Source organism: Pocillopora damicornis, chromosome 7, assembly GCF_964200805.1.
Source record: "Pocillopora damicornis chromosome 7, jaPocDami1.2, whole genome shotgun sequence".
Lineage (NCBI taxonomy): Eukaryota > Metazoa > Cnidaria > Anthozoa > Scleractinia > Pocilloporidae > Pocillopora > Pocillopora damicornis.
In genome coordinates, this window is record NC_142676.1 from 8044829 (window position 1) to 8067529 (window position 22701).

Below are 22701 nucleotides of genomic sequence, written 5' to 3' on the forward strand. Positions count from 1 at the left end.
TTTTTTCTTTGCTTGCGAGGCCGTGAAAGTTTCTTTCTCTGCACTGTCATTTAAAATTTTTTTGTTTGTGCTTCTGGGGTCGAAAATAGTTTCGGTATTTTGCATTTTGGGATGGAATGCTTTGTGTTCACCTTCGGTTGTGGTAGTGTGATGCTGGCGCGCAAGAATAAATTTTTTCTCCTTTAGCCTTTTTTGTTTTTGTGGCTTGGATTTTACTTTGTAGCCCCTCGTTTAAGAAATTGCTTGCTGATGTAGAAAGTTCTGTTGCCGTGCTTTGCTTTGTTGGAGTGTGATGCCTGAGCATCAGTCGCCGTTCATTTGCTTGTGCAAGCTTACGTGTAGTAGCTTTGAGTTGTACGGTATGTAAAAAAAAACCAAAAAAAAAAAACCAAAGACTGCTCTGCCGTTGTGTGTTTTTAAAACATTTTTTGGCCTGTGAGGCTAGGAGCGTTCATTGTTATTGCTGGAAGTTTGAGGTTTTGATAATTTAATTTAATTTTTATTTAATTTAATCTAACTTAATGTAATGTAATATTTCATAACTTGTAATCTAATCGGTGTTGTTCTTTTTCAGCCTGTATTATACTGTGCTTGATCAGTTATGAGATTTAGTAATGAAAAGAAAGGAAATGAGTGGATCAGTGATTTTTTATCTTGCCTTTTGAATTCTGTTATATAGGAGGAGTGTGATCTTGCTCGTGTCTTAGAGAGACTTAAGAAGTTGGAAGATTCCCAAAAGAAATCTGTTGAATCAGTGTTGGAGGATTTACAGCACCTAATACGTTCTCCGTTGTTCCAGAAGGACCAGGCAATTGATTACCTAGTGAATCTGAAGATTGTGGCCAAGGAAACAAAACACGCGAAAGCTGGATTTTATTCTGCAGTGCTAACAGCAATGCAAAATATAATGTGGGCCTTAAACATGCAATTTAAGCGCTATCTTGAAGCCCTCTTAGGAGATAAGGAGGATGAAGTGGTACTCAAGCGGATTGCTGCCGTAGATAAAGCGTTGCGAGTGCCTGGAGTTGGTGCAAATCGTTTTCATGCCAAGGGGGAGAGGCAGGGATAGATCACAAGTCCAGTGTTTTCAGTGTGGCCTATATGAGCATTATCAGAGGTTCTCTTCCTCGCGTCCACAGCCAGGTCCTCAGTCTAAGAGGCCTCGCCTTTATAATCAAGGAGTTGAGGCACCTCAAAAACAATGAATGTATTGACAGGATTAAGGCGTTTTCCCAATGTTTTTTGATCAGTTTCCAGTATTTATGCCGTGTGTTTCTCGGTGTTAAAGGCTCCCTTTTCATTGTGTCAATCGGTGTCTGTTGTTGTTTCAATTTTAATTCACTCTTGTAAGTTCTGGATCGGGGTAGAGTAGCTCCTGCTGGTTCATCACATATGGTGACCACCAGACGACCTGTTTTCAGGCGAATTGAGGCTGCTCCCTCCTGATCGGGAACCCCAGGTCTTCCCATAGGTGATCTCTCTTTTGCCCTCTTTTCTTTAGATTTTGGGTGGTACTAAGCGTGAAGCTGCTGTGGATAACTTTTACGTTCTTACGGAATTTCAATTACAAACAACGGCAATTAAACCAAGAAACGAGACCCTATGGGTGGATATGACTGGGGTTCCCGTTCAGGGGGTGCGGCTGTGTGTTGGGGAAGTGTTATCTCATCAGGTAAGGTTCCGGATCTGGGGACTTTACATTCAAGGGATCCGGATTCCTTTGTGGCAGGTGGTCTTCACCGTAATTCAGCCGCCTGGGAGCTGGTACTTGAGGGTCATCTGTTGAGGAACTATTCTAGATTGGATTAGAAATAAAGTCGACATCTTAAGTTTTTCAAGACCTTTTGCGGGAGTTTTCAAGAGAGCTAAATATTCGTCTACTGTTCCACCTAAGAAGATTTTCCCGAAGCATGTAAACTGTAAAATTTTACGGAATTTATATCCAAGGAGATTCGGAATCGTGTTTTAACCGGCGCTGTTAGAGTCTGGGGGGTAGTGGGTGTCGATGATCCCCCCCATCTTGTGTTGCCACTCACGGTTGAACCTACGAAGCCTCGACTTTGTATTGACGCGAGGTTTCTAAACCTTTGGATGAAAGATATGCCGTTTTCCCTGGATAAACTGAGTGAAGTGGCTAGGTATGTTTACCCCGGATCGTTCATGACCAAGTGCGACGACAAGTCCGGGTATGATCACGTGATGTTGACAGAGTCCTCGCAATCATACTTTGGGTTTAGTTTTGATGGCCTGTGGTTTGTTTGTACGACTCTTCCGTTCGGATGGAAAATCTCCCCTTATGTTTATCATACCATTGGTCTGGCCGCCACAGGTTTCTTGAGAGCTCAAGGGATTCCTGGAGAGATTTTGCGACCGACTGGGCCTTGGTCCATATTACCAGTGGACAGATCTCTGCAGTTCAGGTTGCTGGTCTGTGTTGGTTGATCTCGGTTATACCATTGGTATCAAGAATTCGGTTCTTGTGCCGGTCACATCCCTGGGGTATCTTGGGTCTGATCGTGGATTCCGTTCGACAATCGTTCTTGGTGCCGCGCCGTAAGATTGAGTCCTGGGCCTTAATTAGGGAGAAAATTCTTGCCTGCAAGAAAACTGTTTGGAACAAAACTTTACAACGATTTCAGGGGAAATGCATATCTTTCTCTTTGGCTGTTCCAGCCGCGAAATTGTTCATTAGAGAAATGAGTAGAGCGATCGCTTCTGGCTTGGATGATGGGCAAGTGTCTATGACCGACGCTTTGAGGGAGGAAATTTCGCATTGGCGTTACCTTGACGACTGGAAGGACACTCTTCCGTGGAGAGACGAGAAGCATGTGCGTATTGCGATTTCTACCGATGCGTCCGGTTATGGGTGGGGTTGTGCAGTTCATTCACCTTCGGATGATCAGATTTTTCGAGATTATTGGAGTCAAGAGTAACTGTGTCTCGATACTTCTACAAAGGAAATGTTAGCTTTGTTGTATGCTATTAAAGCTCTTCCTGACGGAATTAAGGATTGCCGAATTGATGCTTCTATTGACAGTATGGCAGTATTAGGTGCGTGACAGGGGTCTGGCAGTAGGAGATCCCCCCAGTTAACGTCAGCTACAAAACGACTTTATTTTGCTCTATCTTCTCGTAATGTTCAGTTGAACTTATCCTATGTACCATCTAAGGAAAATGTGGCCGATTTTCCGTCTAGGACAATGTCACGTGAGGATTCCAAATTGTCAATGTCAGCTTTTGAGAGGGTCGATAAAGAGTTTGGCGGAGTTGCATGTCATTCGTTTGACTTGATGTCTTTGGACTCAAATGTAATGAAGAACAAAGATGGGTTTTCCTTGCCGCATTTTACTCCTTTTCCAAGCCCACACTCCAACGGTGTGAATGTCTTCAGTCAAGACTTGCGGGTTTTCCGTCCATGTCCAATCCTTATGTCTTCCCGCCATTTTCTTTGATTGGTCCACTGTTGAAGTTTCTCTTGAGTTTTAAGATCCCGTTCACTATTGTGGTTCCAGAGTTTGTTCCTCATCGCTATTGGTGTACACAGGGTGACTTGAGTGTTCTGCTATCCCTATCAAAGTCGGGTTATAGTCCAACACCTTGTCCCTTTTCTATGTGGGCGTTTCGCGTGTCTCGGTTCTAGGTGTAGAGTCGTGCTCATTGTTTGTTTCGTTTTTGTTCCCTACAGACATAGACCTAGAGTTCCGAAGTTCCGCAGTTATTCACTCCCTGCGTTGCGTGCCCACGATGCTCACATCCGAACGATGAGGATTTCAATTTCTGTCAGAAATGTGGTTATATTAGACGTGCTTCAATCCAAGGACCACTAAAGAAATTGGATATTGATGAAGGCAGCATGGCCCAACGAGTACGCGAGTTGAATGAGCAACGTAGTTCGTCTCGTTATTCTAAACAGAAATCAGCTCTGGAATTGGAGTTTATAAATTTCCTGGGAAACTTGTCAGTCCCCAAGTCTTTGTCGTCAGCGCTTCCTTCGGATGTTATTGCGTTCCTTGTGTGGAAGGATGGAAAGGTAAGGACACGAGTTCATAGACAGGATTGTCACACCTGGGGAGGTAATGCAGGGCTAGTTTGTGAGTGCCCTAAACGTTTGGCATTTGGGACTATAGATTCACTGATTGGCAAGTTGCGTGCTATATTTGCAGAGAGTGGTCGAGGCGCAGGATGGCAGTCTTTGTTAGGTGTAGGTAATCCAGCTTCTTGTAGATCAGTTAAGAATTATTTGAGTAACGTGCGAGAAGAACAGCTAAAGGCTAGGGTAACTCCACGCCAGGCAGAGCCTATCTTAGTGAACGATTTGTTGGTTATCTCTGAATTCATTAGAGCCCTTTTGTTGCATTCTTCGACTTTGCGCGCAATTCAGATTTTTATGTATGCCCGCGATCAGGCTTTATTTAAGGCATTATTTTTTGCTGGTGATAGAGCAGCTGATTTGTTACAAGTAAAAGTATCTGATGTTTTACGTTTCTCGGATAATTCTGGTTTGTTGTTCAATCATGTTTGGACAAAGTCTCTCAGGTCAGGTGACGCAAATGTGTTTGCCTTTAAGCGGGGATCTAATCCTTTGATTTGTCCTGTCCGGGGTTTGGAAATGTATTTTGATGTGTGTAAGCTGTTACGTATTAACCTTGCGCTAGGTTTCCTTTTTCGCTCTATTTCAAAATCTGGCGGAGTTTGCTTCAGCCATTTGGAGTCTTCGGCGGCTCAAGCGCGATTGAGTTTTCATGTTTCCGCGCTAGTTGGGAAGTTATCTAGTAGTCATTTAACAGTTCATGAGTTTCGCAGTGGGGCGGCTGTATCTTTAGCATTGCGAAGCGTAAGTCTCAGTGAAATCATGGACCACATTGGCTGGAAATCTAGTAAGACGGCGCTTCACTATATCAAACTTAAGCAAGTAGTGAATCCGGCAGGCGCGGCGGCTAAACTAGCGGATCTCCCTTTACAAGCGGGGCAGGACTACAAACATCAGGATCATCTTGTGGGATTCTCCCAAGCTTTTTCATGAATTTATTTTATTGAAGTTTTGAACTATTATAGTATAGGTTATTGTTAATGATTAGATATAGTATGTATTAAGTAAGGATTGGAAAGAGGATTAAAGAGTTCTTTGTGTTTCTTTTCTTAGGGTGCGTGATTGTTCATTTCATATGAGTGTGGGTGTAGGCTTGGGAAGGCCAGAGCGATTCTCCATACCTTATTACCATCTCATAAATAACAATTCCTAGGGAGGAATATTACACTATGCTAACTCAATTAGCATTGGTAATTAGTCCCTAGGGATTTTGGATATAATAGATTGTTTATATCACTCCTTGTCACTTCACTTGAGGCCTTGGGCTGTGTTCTGCGCATCGAAGCGTTTTCCCACCCACCCCACCCCCGGTCGGATTGATCCGTCTCACCATCACCCCTTCGCCTGGCTTGGGCTTTCCCGGCCAGAGCGATTCTCCATACCTTATTACCATCTCATGAATAACAATTCCTAGGGAGGAATATTACACTATCTTTAAACAGTTTCCTATTGTGGAGATGAATCCCAAAACTTCCTTTACACATAGACCATGCAGGTGTTAAACGATAACTATGTTTATGAAGGACTAATGTCCCTCCTCTATTCCCGCTCATACATGAGTAATTGTGAAGCTAACCTTGTGATGAGACGTAAGCAAGTGTTATGAAGCACAAAAGTAACAGAACAAAGATAAAAATCGACTTCTTCATCGCGCGGATCGTCAGGTTTCTGCGACCGACTTCTGGAACTATGTGCAAATTGATGTGAAAAACTTATTTAGATTCTTTTTGTTATGGTAAAAGCTTTCTGGTATTTTTTTTTTTTTTTTTTTTTTTTTTTTTTTTTTTTACCAATGAGACTTGATGTTCTTCGTTTTAATTCGATATCTTTAGCCCTTGTTCCAGCACAAAAACAATTCATTGACGAAAATAAATTAACTTTCATGAAGCCTCTCGACGAGTCACTAAATAATCAATCGTACGGACGTAACGGTGGTTTTAGTCTAAAAACCAGTTTTCATATTCTTAGCAAGAAACTAAACAGAAAATATAAATACTTCTGATGCTTTACTTGGCTTTCATTAGTGGAAATAGCAGTGAGCAATTTTGCCCTTATTAGGCCCAAAATCGTCTTCCTTCCTGAAATAAACTGCTGAAAACTAGAGTACCTAGCGCAATTAACGACAAATCGTTATGAATATTTCAGAAACTTTTTTTCACTTGAAATGAGTATTTGCTGATGATACAACACTAAGAGATGATCATAATGATGATGGTAATTATCGACAGTTTATCCGTCTGAATGTTTAAGTATTTTTTTGTTCCTTTTAAGACTATTTAAAACCCCTTTGGGCACTTGTCCTCTATTTCAATTTCTCAGTCGGAATTATCCGTGTTGCCACCTGAAGGAAACTCCCAGATAGCTAATAATTTCCACAGAAAATGTAAATATTTAAGTAAGAAATTGACATTTCAAAATTCCCCTAAAATAAAGAGAAGTATATTTTCTCAGTTAAAACGCAAGTTTTTAGTTTCAATTACGCAAATGAATTGATTCGTTAAAGAAATCAATGAACAAATAACTTTTGCAAAGAGTCTATACTGCAGGAGAGCTTTACTGTATGACATCCTGTTTTTCAGCGGGTTGAATTACTAACAAAGCTACATATTAACTATAACAGGTACATTTGTCGATATTCCCTGTCCGTGGTAGTAATTTCTTTAACAAAAAGTTGACCAAAACTTAACAAAAGTCTGAATCAGCAGCATAACTACTGCGGCAGAAACAAACAAGAAAAGGGCCTTCAAACTTAAAAAAAAAGGGAGAGAGAGAGAGAGAGAAAGAAAAGAAAATCTTTCACGATTGGCTGCGAAAGAAATACAAAAAAAAAACCGCACATTCATCATCTAATCACCCATAGTATATTGGTTGAGAATTTTAAAAACGTTGAAAAAAGTGGTAAGCTATCGTTAAGCGAATTGTTATTGTGGCGATAAACTACAAAACCTCTTTTAACCGAATAACAGATAAAGGTAACTATAATTGAGAAGGACCACACCCCATCAGAGATGAATAATGCTTAAGCTCACCGTGCGATGAGACAGAAAAAGGTATCTTCATGTCGCGAATCCCTTTCTGAGACCGAAATCGTTCTGACGTTACAGCGGTTAATGTTTGAAAATCGATTTCCATTTTCTTGGCAACAAATCAAATGGAAAATATGAATGCTACTGCTGATGTTCTTGGCTTGAATTTGTAGAAATATGCAGCAATCTATGAAATAAACTTGCTGAAAACCAGACCAACTGGCACTTTTTACGGGAGCTCTTTGAGAATGTTCTTTAGAAACTTCTATTTTTCAGGTATTATTAGCATGGCGAATATTACGGTGATCTTAAGTTTATCACGATTGAGAGCATTCAACTAGTAACCTAAAACTGGAAGTGCTGCAGTAAAATTTATGCTTTAAACCACCAATTTGTTTTGTTTTTGTTGTTGTTGCTGTTGTTGTTTTTTTATCGCCTTACTATAACTTATAATAAAGGCTTAACAATAGCATTATCCGGTAGGATGTGATGAATGATCTCGAGGAAGTGATATCAGGTGGCCCACCTTATTGGTTTTTACCGATTACACATGCCGAGTCTCTATGTCAATAAAAAATAATTCGTTATATCGATAGCCACGGTAATTGCAAATACCGTCTCTTTATTTGAGTAAAATAAAGAAAGAAAGAGTTCCGAAACCGTATTTTTAAAAAAAAGTGCCTGGAGATAGTCCCAAGAAAGCAAGACTAAATGTATGTCAGAGTAGCCTCAGAGTGTAATTTATGTATGTCCCTAAGTTTACATTTATATAATCCCAATTTCACTCGGCTTCAGGGCCTTATCTTGGACAGTTCATTGTCTCCCTTGTCACTGCACCAATATATATTCTATGATGTCAAAAAAATGGTTGCTTCCATCATTTGCAAGCTTTTTCACGCTTTATTCGTTGTCAAACGTGTTGTAATCATACTTTAACCATCCCGTGAGGAAGCCACTTGCCTGGTGATGAAGCGGTTTCTTGTCCTGGAGGGGCTACATTTTCAGCCTAAAGCTGAAAGGCGATGATCATATGTTGGTGACGCATTCTAGTTGAGGCAGTAATGGAAATGGTAAAGACTGATTTAGATCTTCAACTATGCACACTCACTATTGCAAAAAAATTGACATTATTAAAAAACATTATACAAAATATCAGCGTATAAACTGAAGTTCCCCCTGAAAAAAGGAAAAGAAAGACTAATGTAATAGCTGATTATACTTTCATAATAAATCACCTTTCCATCCTTCTGAAACAAGATCACGAAATGGCCAAATTTGGTGGCCTGTGGAGCATGCGCACACCGATGGAGAACTGTTATCAATCTGGTTTCACGTTGAAATTTGCAATTTTCTATTTCCGTTTCTTTCTCATCAGTAGTAAACGCACGCGTATTGCTTGTAATATTCTTATTGACTTCCTCACTCCCCTCTTTATTGGCAGTTACTTGGCAGTCAGTTTTTTTCTATAGTTCCAACTACATGGTCTGCAAGTAACGACTGATTTCCTCTCCGAAATGTACGATTCCCCACATAAATGACTGGTTCCAAAACTATCCTTTGTTCTACAAGAAATAGCGATAGAATTCGTCTCTCTAAGATTATCTTAGGAAATCGCTCTGATCCATTTAGGCGAGTTTTCGAATTGAAAGGGGGACATCTGAAATTGTGGTGAGAGAGGTTTTGGCTAAGGAAAATATTTTGGAAAGAAATCCGTTGGAATGAAGAGCTAATGATCATCTTGTCAATATGTACATTCGCATTTCGCGTGGAGACAGACGTCTCGAACAAATGGTACAGAAAAATTTGGCCGGCCTTCTGGTGATAACCAAAAAAGTAGGCTTTACTTGGAGAGAAACTACTTTTTGCGCTCTGTTAGTTTTCGTCTCTGAGCCAATTGTTTTCCATATAAGTCTTTCATGCTCTTGAGCTCCGGGTTACCCTGCATAACAGGCGTAATTTCTCGCGCATTTCACTCGAGCAGACAAATGCATGAGGCGTGTGCAAACGGCGAATCCTTTGCACAGAAAATAACTGAATAAATAAATAAAAAATCAAATTTTAAAGAGTCACTATTTTCGTGTACGTCCTTCAGTGCGTGATCAGATCATGACCTCCTTTCACGTACAGTCCGCGACAACGACGTATTATAAACATTGAGTATGTCTTCATTGCCAATTTCTTCTTCAAATTGGCTTCGCATAATTGAAACGTCTAAGGCTAGATTTCAAAAAGTTATATTTTAGACAAATCGCACCAGAGGAGAAGATAATTTTGAACCCGTTTTATTAGCTGGTAAGCTTTAGGATACTACATTTTCTACTTCATGATGGCTTCTCGGCTTAAAATTTGGGAAGTTAACTGTGTCCCCTGTCACTGTACCAGGATGTACCCCATGGCTTTGATGTGCTTGTTTTCATTATCTAACAAGTGCATTGCCTGATTTCCGCACGTGTTGGAATCATCAGGTTGACCTCCTGTGCCAAAACCGATGCGGGAGTCACAGGAACCACAGTCATTCTGCTCGTTAGCCGTGATGCCGATTCTTGCTTTGGAATGACTAGGGCTGTCTCCCACCGCATTGAATCCTTCCTTATTGCAGTTGAGCTGCAAGGAGGCCTGTGGACCAACCAGCCACTTCCACATGTTACGACCCAGTAAGGTGGCACGGTATTTCCCATCAGCGATCAGTGAGAACAGTGAGTTGGCGTGCCTGTTGATGACAATGAACCTGAGCTGGTGATTAATCTTCATACCAAGGCAGATCTTGGAGAAGGATGTATTCCAGTAGGTTGGTAACTTAGTCTCTTGGGAATCAAAGCCAGTCTTGCCTCAAGAAATGTTATAGGCATCTCTGTTGCTCCAAAATTGGGAATCGTAATGGAAAGTTCTCTGAAAGACAAGAATTGCATTTTTGATTTGCCTATGTTCATTTCAATAATATCAAGAGTTTCGCAAAGGAGACAGGGAGTTAACCTGCGTGCCGGCAATCTTCATGGCCAGCGTCCATCCTCCATCCCCACATCCAACAATTCCCATGTGACAGAAAACAGGAATCGTTTGTGAACCAAACATCAGCGGGTATACTTGGCTTCGTTGCGATCTTAAAAAAAAGAGGAATTAAAAACAATTGAATCAACCTGTGGGTAGCCATTTGTGCCAAAATATCCATCACTAGTAACAAACTCAATTTTTAGTGCTAAAATATCAATCTCAAGTGATAAACTCAATTGTTCGTGCTAAAATATCAATCGCTAGTGATAAAACTCAATCGTTAGTGCTAGAATCGACTTGATTTAGATCTTCAACTATGCACACTCACTATTGCAAAAAAATTGACATTATTTAAAAACATTATACAAAATATCAGCGTATAAACTGAAGTTCCCACTGAAAAAAGGAAAAGAAAGACTAATGTAATAGCTGATTATACTTTCATAATAAATCACCTTTCCATCCTTCTGAAACAAGATCACGAAATGGCCAAATTTGGTGGCCTGCATCCAAATTCTCCCATTTGAGAGAAAACAGACATTGGCTTTGAGTCTAAGTGCAGGGTAACCTCGCCACTATTTTTTCGATCTACTAAATAAAGAATCTTCCTAAATAAAGAGATTTAGTTGAAACTTGATGAGGGCCATGGCTTCCATATATGTAGTAAATGACACAAAGTACTTTTCGATGGGGCGAAAGTTTTCAAGATGGAAGCTAGTGTGCAAGTTTATTATCAAAGTTGCTATGCTTAGCGCAGTATCATTTTCAGAATTATCATTATTAGAACTACTGTTATTTTCATATTCTCTCATTAAATTCCGCGCCGGTTTTGTTCTTAGTGAATAATTGACTTACACATTCCGGTCGAAAATTTCCTTACACGTCGAAGCTGAAAAAAAGAAAAGGCATATCAACAGTAATAAACCCTTTAGGAAAAAATGATGGGATGGAGTTTTGAAATGCTCTCAAAGGGAAAATTTACGCGTGGAATAGGAAATACACAATGTTCTTGGCCACTCGTGTTTTCGTAACTTGCATTGTTAGCGGTGTCTAATGCGCTAGATAAAAATAAAGGAGCGAAGCCGCGAATTTACCCAGCTTAAGAAATATAGCAGGTAAAATGTTACCCGAACGGTAGATATTTCCATCTCCATAGTATCCTTGTTTGCATGTACAGTTGTACGATCCCTTAGTATTGTTACACACAGCATCAGCACTGCAGTTCTGTCTTCCTGTAGCGCATTCGTTGATATCTGAAAAGACTCTCCTTTAATTAGAACGTCGTCTGATTTACAGATAAAGTGCAAACAACAAGTGGAGACCCACGTTTGATCCGATGTCTTGAGAGCCTTGCAATTTTGTCGCAGTTCTCTCGAACATGCAAAAGTACCATCAATCCATTAAGGAACTGATTATTGAGCACGATTATAATACACTTTTAATTTACTTCTGTAAAATGTAAGGTATCCGATTCAATATGAAAACCTCCCCCCCCCCCCTCTTTTTTTAACACCAAGAAATGGAGTTGACAACTTTCGTACTTCAGGATGATTCTAATCTGTTATTTCTCTCTAATTGGCGACCAATAACTTTTTTTTTTATATTACGGTATAACCTAGCCGACAGAAAAACACTACAATTTCACTAAGTCTACCACTGTATTAAACCCTAGGACTAATTTGAAGGTTTTTAGGGTTGAAGTTTGCTTCTTTAGTTTTCATTCCCTTGTTCGTCAATTAGAATAACAACTTTGGTCACTTTTACCTTCGCAAGTCCGTCCATCTCCAGAATATCCTGGTTTACACGTACAGTTGTAGGAACCCTTAATATTGTTGCACACAGCATCAGCACTGCAATCGGATGTTCCCTCGATACACTCGTTTATGTCTGCAACATTCAACCTCATTGATGTAGAGTATATTAAAGTTAAGTACTTGGTTCCAATGTCACTCAAATAATGCATAGAATTCTTGCGAGCTGTATCCGCACTGCTGGTTTCTCTTCTTTCAGTTCATCTCTATGAGCTCCCATTTTCCGGATTTACAAGACCACCCAAAATTCTTTTGTTGGTTCTTTACTTTTTTTTTTCAGGAGATAATGTAACCCTTAGACTTATGCCAGTTTATTAATAATTTCTTTGTTTCACTCCTCCTAAGCTCCATGCATGGAGCTCATACAATGACTTTTTAGTCACAGACGGAAATACTGTCATCTTCTCCATAAAACTTATAACATGCAGACTTATTTACCTTCATCGCAAGTCCGACCCTTGAATCCAGCGGAACATAAACACCCATCTCTTTTGTCAGTAAAACCGTTTAGACAAGTGGAGTTGTTCTTGCAGGGTTTTTTTGCACAAGCACTCTGATGCAAAAATAAAAAAAATTCCCTTAACGTTTTAGTAAAACCCATACCCCTGTCCTATAAGTCTCGCTCCTTCTGGAGATGCAACATTGTGATAAGACTTGTAAAAAGCCTCTCATTCCAAATACATAGGCTCTTAATTAAAATCAAAACTTAGGGGGAAACAAGAATCATTTTGTTATGATATGCAACTAGTATACTCCTGTTTTGTTTTCTGCAAGTAGGCTAAGTACCTTTCGGCGACAAAGCACCAAAAATATTTAAATTTGAAAGTCTGGACATTTATAGTTAAAAATTGTGCTTTTATTTCAGCCTTAAACAAATTAAAGAAACCTACGCTGCACCTAGTATTAACTTATCGTAGCTGGGCAAGAGTCCATCTGACGTTGATTACATGTGGGCCTCTTACGTCAAAATATGAACACACACCATGGAGACCAATTTTCTCCGACTCAAATTCTCTTTTTTCGAAATTGGCAAACATTTCACAATCGATCCTTTACCAATAAGCATATAGATGAAAAGCAATGACAAATGTAATTATAATAATTAAAGCGATGATTTCATGCTCGTGATCGTGAGTGTAATTGCTCTGATAACATAGCATTTTTGAATGAACTAACTCCGCAGCTGAATTATAAAAAATAGGTTTTGTCCTTCCTCGAATCTTTTAGTCTGCTTCGTGCCCTGAGTAACATTTTTCTTTTTACAACTGCATTTTCCTTCTGTTTCTCAAGATCTTTCTTGAAACAGTACAACTCAAGTGATGCAACCAAGGTGAAAATCATCCTTACCTCAAAGAAATAGTGATGCGAACTCTTTTTTTCTTTGTATTCATTGGGGTTGCTGTACTTATCAGACGACAGTAACTCACACCACAAATCACCTTCAGCAGCCAAGTTCACGGAAACGCATAGAGGATGGTGATGGCATCTAAATGTGCATTCAAAGTCGTCGTATACCATAATTTCGTCAAGCTCAGGTACATCGAGATAATGAAACTTGTCCACCGAGAGCAGACTTTGCCTCGATATCTGTGATGAGGTAGGTAGTATGTTGTCGGGTTCTAAACTTGCTGCTCCTGTCGGTGGAGAGAAAGCTTACCATTTGTCTTTGTCGACAGATCTGTTTATGAACTTTTTATGAATAAACTTCGAATTATTTAAACTTACCGTAAGTGATAATTTTTGATACTAATTTTCATAAGTATTTTCTAGTACACTTCCTTTTTCTTTTTTCTTAAACCTCTTTGTTTGTCCTGCGGGCGACTATATCTATTGCCACCGGTGGATGACTTGGGTGATGCAAGTGTTGATTACCAGAGATAAACGCACAAAACTGTCTTCAAATACGACATTTACGATCTCAAACTCGCTGGTATACATTCAAGTAGAAGAAAATTAGAAGTGCTGCTTTTGCCCAGCCAGGCCGTGAGTTCTAAATTTAGTGAAGTGCAATGAATTGCTAAGTTTCCAAAAATTTTGTTTTTCGTGTGGACTGTGGACGTCATTGACGATTTGTTAGAGAAAAAGTTCACAACAAGTGGGCGATAACCATTGCAGGAGACTCAAAGAATAGGTAGGGCATACTTCAAGGATGAAGACTGCATTCACACGGCCATATTTTAATTTCATACCTGGGAGTGCAATACCAAACAAAAAAAAAAAAACTTGATTGACTTGGTTGATGAACTGGATAACGATGAACCAGTCTAGTAAAGTAAAATTTACATACGAAAGCAACGAAAACTATTTGCAATCTACATCAAATGACACTCACAAAGCTCAATCGGTCACGCAGTTTTAATAAGTTAAAGAGAGTGCATAGCTACGATTTAACTAATACTATTGTGAAAATGAAAAGCAAAACAAACCTCTTTAACAACCAACTGGCGTCAAACATTAAGATCCAGTCTTTCTAAAAGCGCTCCAAGGTATTTTGTTTAAAAAAAAAATCGATTTCTTTCAAAGTTTTTTTCATGAATCTGTCTTGATCTAAAAATACTCGTTAGCCTAGTAACAGACAAACAATAGGTCGCTAAAAGAGCTATCAGACAACTTTCGGCAACACAATTTTTCTAGATAAGGATGAATATTTTTCTCTCCTAAATGCTGTTTTAAGGCATCATCAAACACAAAAAAGCTTCCATGTGCTAAATTCAAGCGTCAACCATCGTTTTAAGACGTAAATGTCTTATGTTATTGAGTCTGCTTTCTGTGCACTGTTAGGTGGAATTTTCGTAAATGTCCAAAACATATCAGCCGGCTGGGCTAGAAGTTCGCCAAAGCCGCAACATATTTTTATCTTCCCATATTCCTCCACCAACTAATAAAATAACACTCCAACTGATTTATTTAAGGCATTTTTGTAACTATAGTATTTTAAAGGCGATTTCATGGGTTATAAACACAGCAGATGGGTCCTGCGAACAAATTAATTCTTGTCGCGCGCTACCCCATAAGATTACAGGTTTCTCAAAGTTAAAATGACTTCACTCTAAATACCATTATTAGGAACACTTCCCAAAAATTCCCCAAACAAGAGCTGTGCAAAAATACGAGAACGGCAAACTTATGCCATTTTTGTCGATCGGCGCTCTTAAAAGAAAAAGATATCGGCGCTCGGAAAATAAAAAAAAAAACAAATAATTTGCAATAATTTGAAAAAACAAGGCGGTTTCGACTACTTTAAGACTAAGGTAGATTCATGGGCAAATGTGAAAGAAAATGATTTCTTAACCGAAATTTACTAGACCGCTTCCTAGAGAGACTGCAATTGATTGAGAGGGACTAATTTCCCCCTCAATAACCTCCGCTCAGAAATGAGTAATGGTGAAACTAACCTCGCGACGTCACAAGTGCAGACATCATGATGCACAAAACTTCCCGAAAGACATACAAATTGATGCCTAAATTATCTATCAATCATTTTTTTTTAACTTCCTGACTGCCTTTTAACCAATGAAATCTGAGTATTGCTCATTTCATAAACACCAGTTACATATCAAGTTTTTCTGTTTCATTTCATTGAATCGCTATGTCCTGTTGACACTCTAATATTTACTTCATATACAATAATTGCAGGACTGCGCTTAGCTGAGTACTACGTGGTGCTGATACGAGTAATTTCGTGCAAAATCAATACATTTGAAAACAACATAGCAAAATTTTGATCTTCCCGGTGTTCAGATATGTAACAGAGCTTGTTGAAAAATAAAAGGACCAAAACTTTTGACACAGAGAGAGAGAGAAAGAGAGAGAGAAACGAAAACCATTCACAATTTCGAATATGAAATTTTCGTAAATTTATTCATAAAATCATCTGCCCAACTATCTTTCTATTCACCTATAATTTATTTGATCAAATGTTAACCATCTTTTAACAGTTTACTCCTGTGGAGACCAAAAACAAACCTCTCTTTAAACAAGTCAAAAATGTTAATTTTTTAATTTATATTTGTCTTAAGCTTCTTGACGAGTCAATTAATTATTAATCGAATTGACATAAAAGCGGTTTGAAAATCGATCGACTTCCACTAATTCCTAGCAGGAAACTCGACGGAGAACAGAAATGCTTCTGCAGAAAAAAGCCGAAATTACTCCGCCCTTATTGGACTAAAATCATCCTCCGCCTTGCAATAAATTTCATTAAGACCAGACCACCTAGCGCATTTTACGATAGTTTGTTTCGAATATTTTAGAAGCCTTTACTATCAATCTATAGGTCTGCATCACATGACAAACTGGCATGGCAAAAGATACCAAAATTTTAGGTTGGTCACAATCAAGATCATCAAAGTTATAAGCTAAAATTGGAAGTGCTGGAAGTGAATTTATGCACTGCACTATCAATTTGTCTTTGTATACATTGACTTTAATTTTACATAAAGGCCTAAAAATACAATCATCAGGTGGGCTATGATGAATTATCTCGACGTTGTGATATGAGGTGGCCAAAATAACAAGTTTTTACCGTTTCCGTTGTCTGGCGACTGTGTTTGAGTTTCTTTTGATGTAAAACAGTCCGAGTATCATAAATCAAAGAGGCCAGGTCACTTTCTACCTTTCAAAAATAACACCAAGCCTCGACAAAAATAATTTGGAGGATGACGAGAATTTTTTCTGAAAGTGGTTCAAAAAACAAACCTAATTTTTAATAGTGTAGTTTGATCGTCCGGGTGAATGTAGTCCTTAAAAGAACTGTTGTCGGTTATGGTGACAGACGTTTCGACAACCTGAGCGAAATTCGTAATCAGAGTCATGTGAAAGGTTGCTGTCAGTCGACTTAGTGTAGTCCTTCTGAGGACTACACTAACCCGGACGGTCAAACTACACTATTACATTTAACCCCCGGGCCCAAACCTAATTTTGCTGTAGAAAATAATTTCAATTATGCAAAACATCCATCTAGATCTATCCACGTACCTGAAATTTCCATCGGTTAAATAATCAAACAGTAATAAACAACTTTTTAAAAATCAATTTCACGATGAGAAAATTACGAGGCGACTTAAATTCATTTTGAAATTTCCTAATCTTCTTACAGTGGTGAAATTGGTATATGCCAAATTTTCTCATTCTCCTTCTCCTTCATTATCTCCCCATTAAACTACATTCAAAGTAATCATATACCATAATTTCGTCAAGCTTAGGTACATCGAGATAACGAAACTTTTTGAACGAGAGCAGACTTTCCCTAGATGTCTGCAACGAGGTAACTGTTATGTAGTCGGGGTCTAAACTGGTTGCTCCTGTCGGTTGAGAGAACGCGCACCTTTCGTTTTGTTTTGTTTTGTTTTGTTTGTTTGTATTTTTTTTTTCTAAATAGTTTACTAATAAAAATCCTTACATGTAGGAATAGATGTTCGATGAATAAATTATTATTGTCGCGCACTACCTCCTAAGATTGCAGCTTTTTTCCAATTTAAAAGGACCGCCCTTCAAATACCATTATTGGAAACATTTTCCACCTATTGACACTAAGATATACTTTGGATTGACTTGGCTATTTCAAATATTTCCAGACTATTGAATTCCCTCTTTTTTTCTCTTTAACTGAGTAATAAATAAAAGAAGGGGTCGCTTACAGAGCGAAGAACCACCTTCGGCGGCGGTATTTTTTCCTTGATGGGAAAGGAGATTTTCTCTCTCTCATGGCATCTTCAAGCATAAAAAAGCTTCAAACTATTTAATTCAGGCGTCAAACCTAGGTTGTAGACGTGAATTTCATACATAATTGAGTCTATTTTTTGTGCATTATCGGGTGGAATTTCGAAATTTTGCATAATATGTTGGCTGGCAGTGCTAGAACTTCGTCAAAACAACAACAAATCTTTATATTACCATACTCGTCTACCTTACTTTTGTTAGACTGAACAAATATATTACTTTTGTTAGACTGAATAAGAATATATTACTTTTGTTAGCCTGAATAAAGATATTATGGGAAAGGAGTTGGAATTTTGTGTTCAGCCGCGATTAAAAGTAGCATATTTACGATCGTGGCCGTGGTAAAGACAAAATAGGTGTCAAACTGAAAAAAATAATTTTCAATGTAAAAAACCGTTAAAATTGGAAAATTTATGTAACTTGTTCTCAAATAGGATCCAACTAAATATGCGAACCAAACAAACTCCTCAACACGAGCTTTGCAAAAATGCGAGCACAACAATTTATGCCATTTTTAATGATCGGCGCTTTTAGAAATGGGCCTTTGAGCGCCGGAGCGATTTTCGTTCTGAAAAGAAAAAAAACTGCAGTAATTCGAAAAAACAAGATGGTTTCTATTACTTTGAGACTAAGAAAAATTCGTTGAAAGAAATCGATGATTTTAACCGAAATGCCTGAACCACTTTTTCGAGAGACTACATCTCAACTACGGTTGAGAGAGACTAATTACCCCATCACTAACCCCGCTCAGTTATCGGTAATAGATAAACTAACCTTGCGAAGACACACGTACAGACGTCGTGAGGCACAGGACTAACAGAATACAGATAAAGATCGAATTCTTCATGGCGCTGAACCCTCTCGAGACCAACTTCCCGAAAAACATAAATTGAAGGCAAAATTCGATCTTATAATTATTATTATTTAGTTTCTTTTAACTTCCTATCTTCCTTTTAACCGATGAAATCTGATTATTACTGGTAGTTAAGGAGGTCACTATCCCTGGTTACCAATCATAAAGAGCTATTCTGCACCACTTAACCGACGTGGGCCAATTACCGTTGAGTATTTGTGACACACCCCACACTTGAAATGTAACGCAACATTGGCAGGTGTTTACACATGTAAGACGTACAGACAGTCACGAATTAGACTAAGGAAATAACACACACTACTTTCTTTCTCTCAGGATGTCACGCGCCGTGCTTCATTATTGTATTTCTCCTGCCCTCTATAACAAAAAAAATTGAATCTCGGAGGTAACTAAGCCACCGTTAGCCAAGTAGGAATGTTACAAGTCATTCCGTGCGAAATCGAAGTGAGACCGTCTCAGTGCTGTACGAAAGGACCGAAAGACAACTTATGAAGTAGTAATTAAATGTCCTGGTCTGTCAATAATCTCTACTGAAGCATCCTTTTAAAGCAAACTTTATTAAGCTTTTAGTTTGTTGCTCAAGTCCTGAGTCGCGCCTTTCGATCAAAAGCCTTTTGCGGTTTTCAGGAACATAATACGGTTTCGTAATCCTTTCTGCAATTCATAAACCTGATAAAACTCGATGAGCAGATAAGTATGTATTTCTCCTGGTTCTTATTCCCATTTCTTCTAACTTTGTGCCCTCGATGAAATGACTATATCTTAAGGCAACTACATTTGCGCTACGCGCATCTAACCATGTAAACTGTAGTTGTCCTAAAATGTCCCGCTCTCCACGCTGCAACCAGTTCCATGACCACCAGTTACAGATCAAGTTTTTTTTTCTGTTTCATTTTATTGAATCAAAATATCTAATGACGCTCTAATCTTCACTTCATATTCACTAAAGGCGGAGCGGTTAAGTGAGCAGTAATGGTATGAGAAATTTGGTGCGAAATTAAAGTAACATATTTGTAGACGGCATGGCGAGATGTTGATCTTTTCCAATGTTCAAATACGTAACAGAGTTTGTTGAAAAATGTCTATTCTAGTAGTTTTTTTTTAGATATCTTACAAGGAGGAAATTACACCCAGACGAAAAGAGAGTTTTGCATGTAAGAGAAACAATCAAACGTGTGAACTCATAGAATCCTCTTATTTTACAGACTTGGAGCTGGAATAATGTCATTCTTAACCATGAGTGCAGATTCAGAAGGTAACGATAACAGGATTATAGCCTCACACAACTACCAGTGGACTTGCTGGATGAAAAATGTTTTTTTCCTTTTTGCGTGATTCTAAATTTGGAAAATTTCTATGACGATGAAAGGCAACAGTGTCGAGAATTTGGGTATTTTACTTATAAACATATTCTTATGAAAGTGCTACCGGGTGATTTTGAAATAATGATAAATGTTTTCACTCGATCAATCTGAGTTTTTATGAACCTAAACGCGGCATTTTTTTTTTTTATTTCAAAGGAAAACAGTTCAAAGTGGATTAAGTCCTTTTCAAAGTACAAACCATTTAAGTGGAATTTTGAATCCCTCGTAGCCTTAAGACCTACTTTACCTATTTCATGTTTAGGACATTATCGTGGATTGACCAAATGTTCAAAAAAAAGTCAAAGATCAAGATAGTGGTTTTTAATCTGCCAACAAAACTTCATCCTCCTGTACAAATCGCCTGGCATTAGGTACTAGAAAAACCCAAACGGAAAGATTTAACAATTTCCTTCACTCATAAACAAACATAAAATAATAAAACGTAGAATAAAATAGAGTTCGCTAGTTGTGAACAAAGTCCTGGAATCTGGCGGGTGGCCTAACACGGGTAGTAATGAACTCTGGTTCAGGGCTCGGTTGCTGACTTTTTTTTTTGATGGGACCTCCCCGTCTGATGTAATGACCTGAGTTGGTGTATCCTTCTGCTTAGCTTCTGATACCGCGAGCATCACATGTCCCTCCCCCACCCCCCCCCCCCCTTTCAGGAACAACACAATTACCAGTTGTTTCCTCTTTGGCTGGTGCAAGGTAGCTATCCCGCAGCTGCTCCAGACGGCGCCTTCAGGTCTGGTCATTTACTTTGACCCTGTAAAGAACTGGACCCGTTCGCTCAATGACTGTGCCACGTACCCAGTGTGGTCCTCTGCGGTAGTTGCGGACCCACACATGCTGGTCGTTGATGAAAAACTTTAAGGTGCTGTTGTTCGACTGGAGCAATTTCTTGTCGACCCCCCTCGTGACATCCGGCTTAATTAGGTCCAGCCTTGTCCTGATATTCCGACCGAGCAATAGCTCCGCAGGACTGAGAGCAGTTGTTGCGTGTGGAACTGATCGATATGTTAGCAGGAACCTATCGAACTTCTGTTGAAAAGCTCTCCAAGACTTGTCAGCCGTTATTCCTTTCTTGAAACTCTGTAGTAGTCTTTCCGCCTGATCATTGGTTGAGGAGTGATGGGGAGCGCCGGTGACATGCTTAATCCCATTTGCAAACGAAAACTGCCTAAGAGTTTTCCAAGTAAACTGAGGCCCATTGTCGGACACAATCTGATCAGGAAGTCCCATGCGTGCAAACAGAGAGCGTAGTGTGCTAACGGTGTCCTCAGCCGAAGTATTCTCCATCACAAATATCTCGGGCCACTTGCTGAGTGCATCAGTCACCACCATAACCATTTTTCCTTGAATGGGTTCAGCAAAATATGAGAGAAGTCTCTACCAGGGTATTGCAGGGTACCCCCAACGCTGTAGGGGTGAGTGGGTTGGATTATTTGCTGTCTCCTGACATCCTCCACAGTTTCGGACTGCCCCCTCTATGTCCTTGTCAAGGTTTGGGCACCAAATGTATCCTCGGAATATGCCTTTCATCTGGACCATACCGATGAGACCCTCATGAAGTGTTTCCAAAACTCTCTCCTTCAGTTTGGTTGAAGAAGCTTCTCTACTAACCCACATTAGAGCTCCCTGATGAGTCATGAGTTCACTTTTGCGGTGGGGATGAGCTCGGAGTGAGCTTCTGCTTCCCGCTATCCCAACTGTACAACCTCTAGAACACGAGAAAGTATTGGGTCTCTCGACCACAGATATATGATTCATTTCCACTTCATCTGGCCTGTCAACCGGTCCCGTGCTTGGGGAAGACGAGAGAGACCGTCACAGTTGGCCTGCCGTGTTGTGCCTCGGAACTCAGTGCGGTATGAAAAGGCAACTGCAAAAAGGCACCAACGTTGTATTCCTTCAGCTGCCGTAACTGACACCGCCCTCCCTGGATCCATTATATACTTCAAGGGCTGTTGGTCAGTCACCAAGTTAAAATTACTCCCTTCCAGGTAGGTTTGGAACTTCTTCACCCCTCAGACTAGGGATAGGGATTCCTTTTCGATTTGTGAGTATTTCTCCTCTATTCCAGACAGAGATCGGGTTGCATAAGCAATGGTGCGTTCTTCTCCCCGTAATGTGCGATGTGATAAGACAGCTCCGAGATTATATGAGGAGCTGCCTGTGCCTAGAACTAAAGGCAGTTCGGGGTCATAAAGTATCAGAACCTTGTCTTGTAACAACATTTCTTCCACCACCCGGAAACAGGTGTCTTACTTGGTTCCGCATGACCACCTCACGTTGTTCTGTTATAACCGATGGAGCGTCGCCAGATGGGTAGCCAAATTAGGCTGGAATTTTGCATACTACTGGACCACGCCAAAGAGACGGGCAGCTATATGACATCCTGAGGTTTTGGCATTTTGGTGGTGGCTTTTAATTTCTTTGGAGATTAGTGTAGTCCTTCTAGATATGTAGAGATGACATGTCCCAAATACTCAACAGCGCCTCTAAGAAAGTTACAGATCTCCCGGTTGGCCCTCAAATTATACTCTTCAGGCCTCTTCAACACTGCGGCAAGCCGCTCAAGGTATTCTTCCATGCTTCTGCCTACTACAATAATGTCGTCCAGGACCTGGTTCATGGCCCTTAGCCAGATGGTTGGTGCTGAAGCCACAGCATACGGTAAACGTTGGTACTGGTACAAACCATGGGTCGTGTTGATGGTAAGGGAAGGCCTAGATTGTTACAAAATCGCCTGTGTAGGTACGCAACTTCATGTGGTGTCCTTCAAGGGAACATGACGCAAGTACTTCTGATACACTCCTTCGCT

General features: G+C 39.6%; 1 protein-coding gene and 1 pseudogene across 2 annotated transcripts; both read right to left on the reverse strand.

The window, feature by feature from the left end:
- Positions 1-9382: 9382 nt before the first annotated feature.
- Positions 9383-10188, reverse strand: LOC149042349 (putative skeletal organic matrix protein 5; annotated as a pseudogene). Its single transcript, XR_016188606.1, has 2 exons — positions 10090-10188; positions 9383-10005 (listed from the first exon to the last, which is right to left on the reverse strand). The product of XR_016188606.1 is annotated as a putative skeletal organic matrix protein 5 (transcript).
- On the reverse strand, positions 9383-18577 carry LOC149042348 (uncharacterized). Its single transcript, XM_089212984.1, has 6 exons — positions 18414-18577; positions 13266-13552; positions 12357-12471; positions 11872-11994; positions 10963-11360; positions 9383-10216 (listed from the first exon to the last, which is right to left on the reverse strand). The coding sequence occupies exons 1-5, from the start codon at positions 18523-18525 to the stop codon at positions 11158-11160; spliced, it is 840 nt and encodes a 279-aa protein (XP_089069110.1). The 5' UTR covers positions 18526-18577; the 3' UTR covers positions 9383-10216; positions 10963-11157.
- Positions 18578-22701: the final 4124 nt, after the last annotated feature.

What these genes read in the sequence shown, in the direction of transcription:
- LOC149042348 (XM_089212984.1), bottom strand. Translation starts at nt 18,525, where the DNA reads ATGTTTTTCGGGAAGTTGGTCTCGAGAGGGTTCAGCGCCATGAAGAAT. An exon ending in GGGTCGGACTTGCGATGAAG is followed by an intron (nt 11,995 to 12,356) that starts GTAAATAAGTCT and finishes TGAATGTTGCAG; the next exon opens with ACATAAACGAGTGTATCGAG. An exon ending in AGATGGACGGACTTGCGAAG is followed by an intron (nt 11,361 to 11,871) that starts GTAAAAGTGACC and finishes GAGTCTTTTCAG; the next exon opens with ATATCAACGAATGCGCTACA.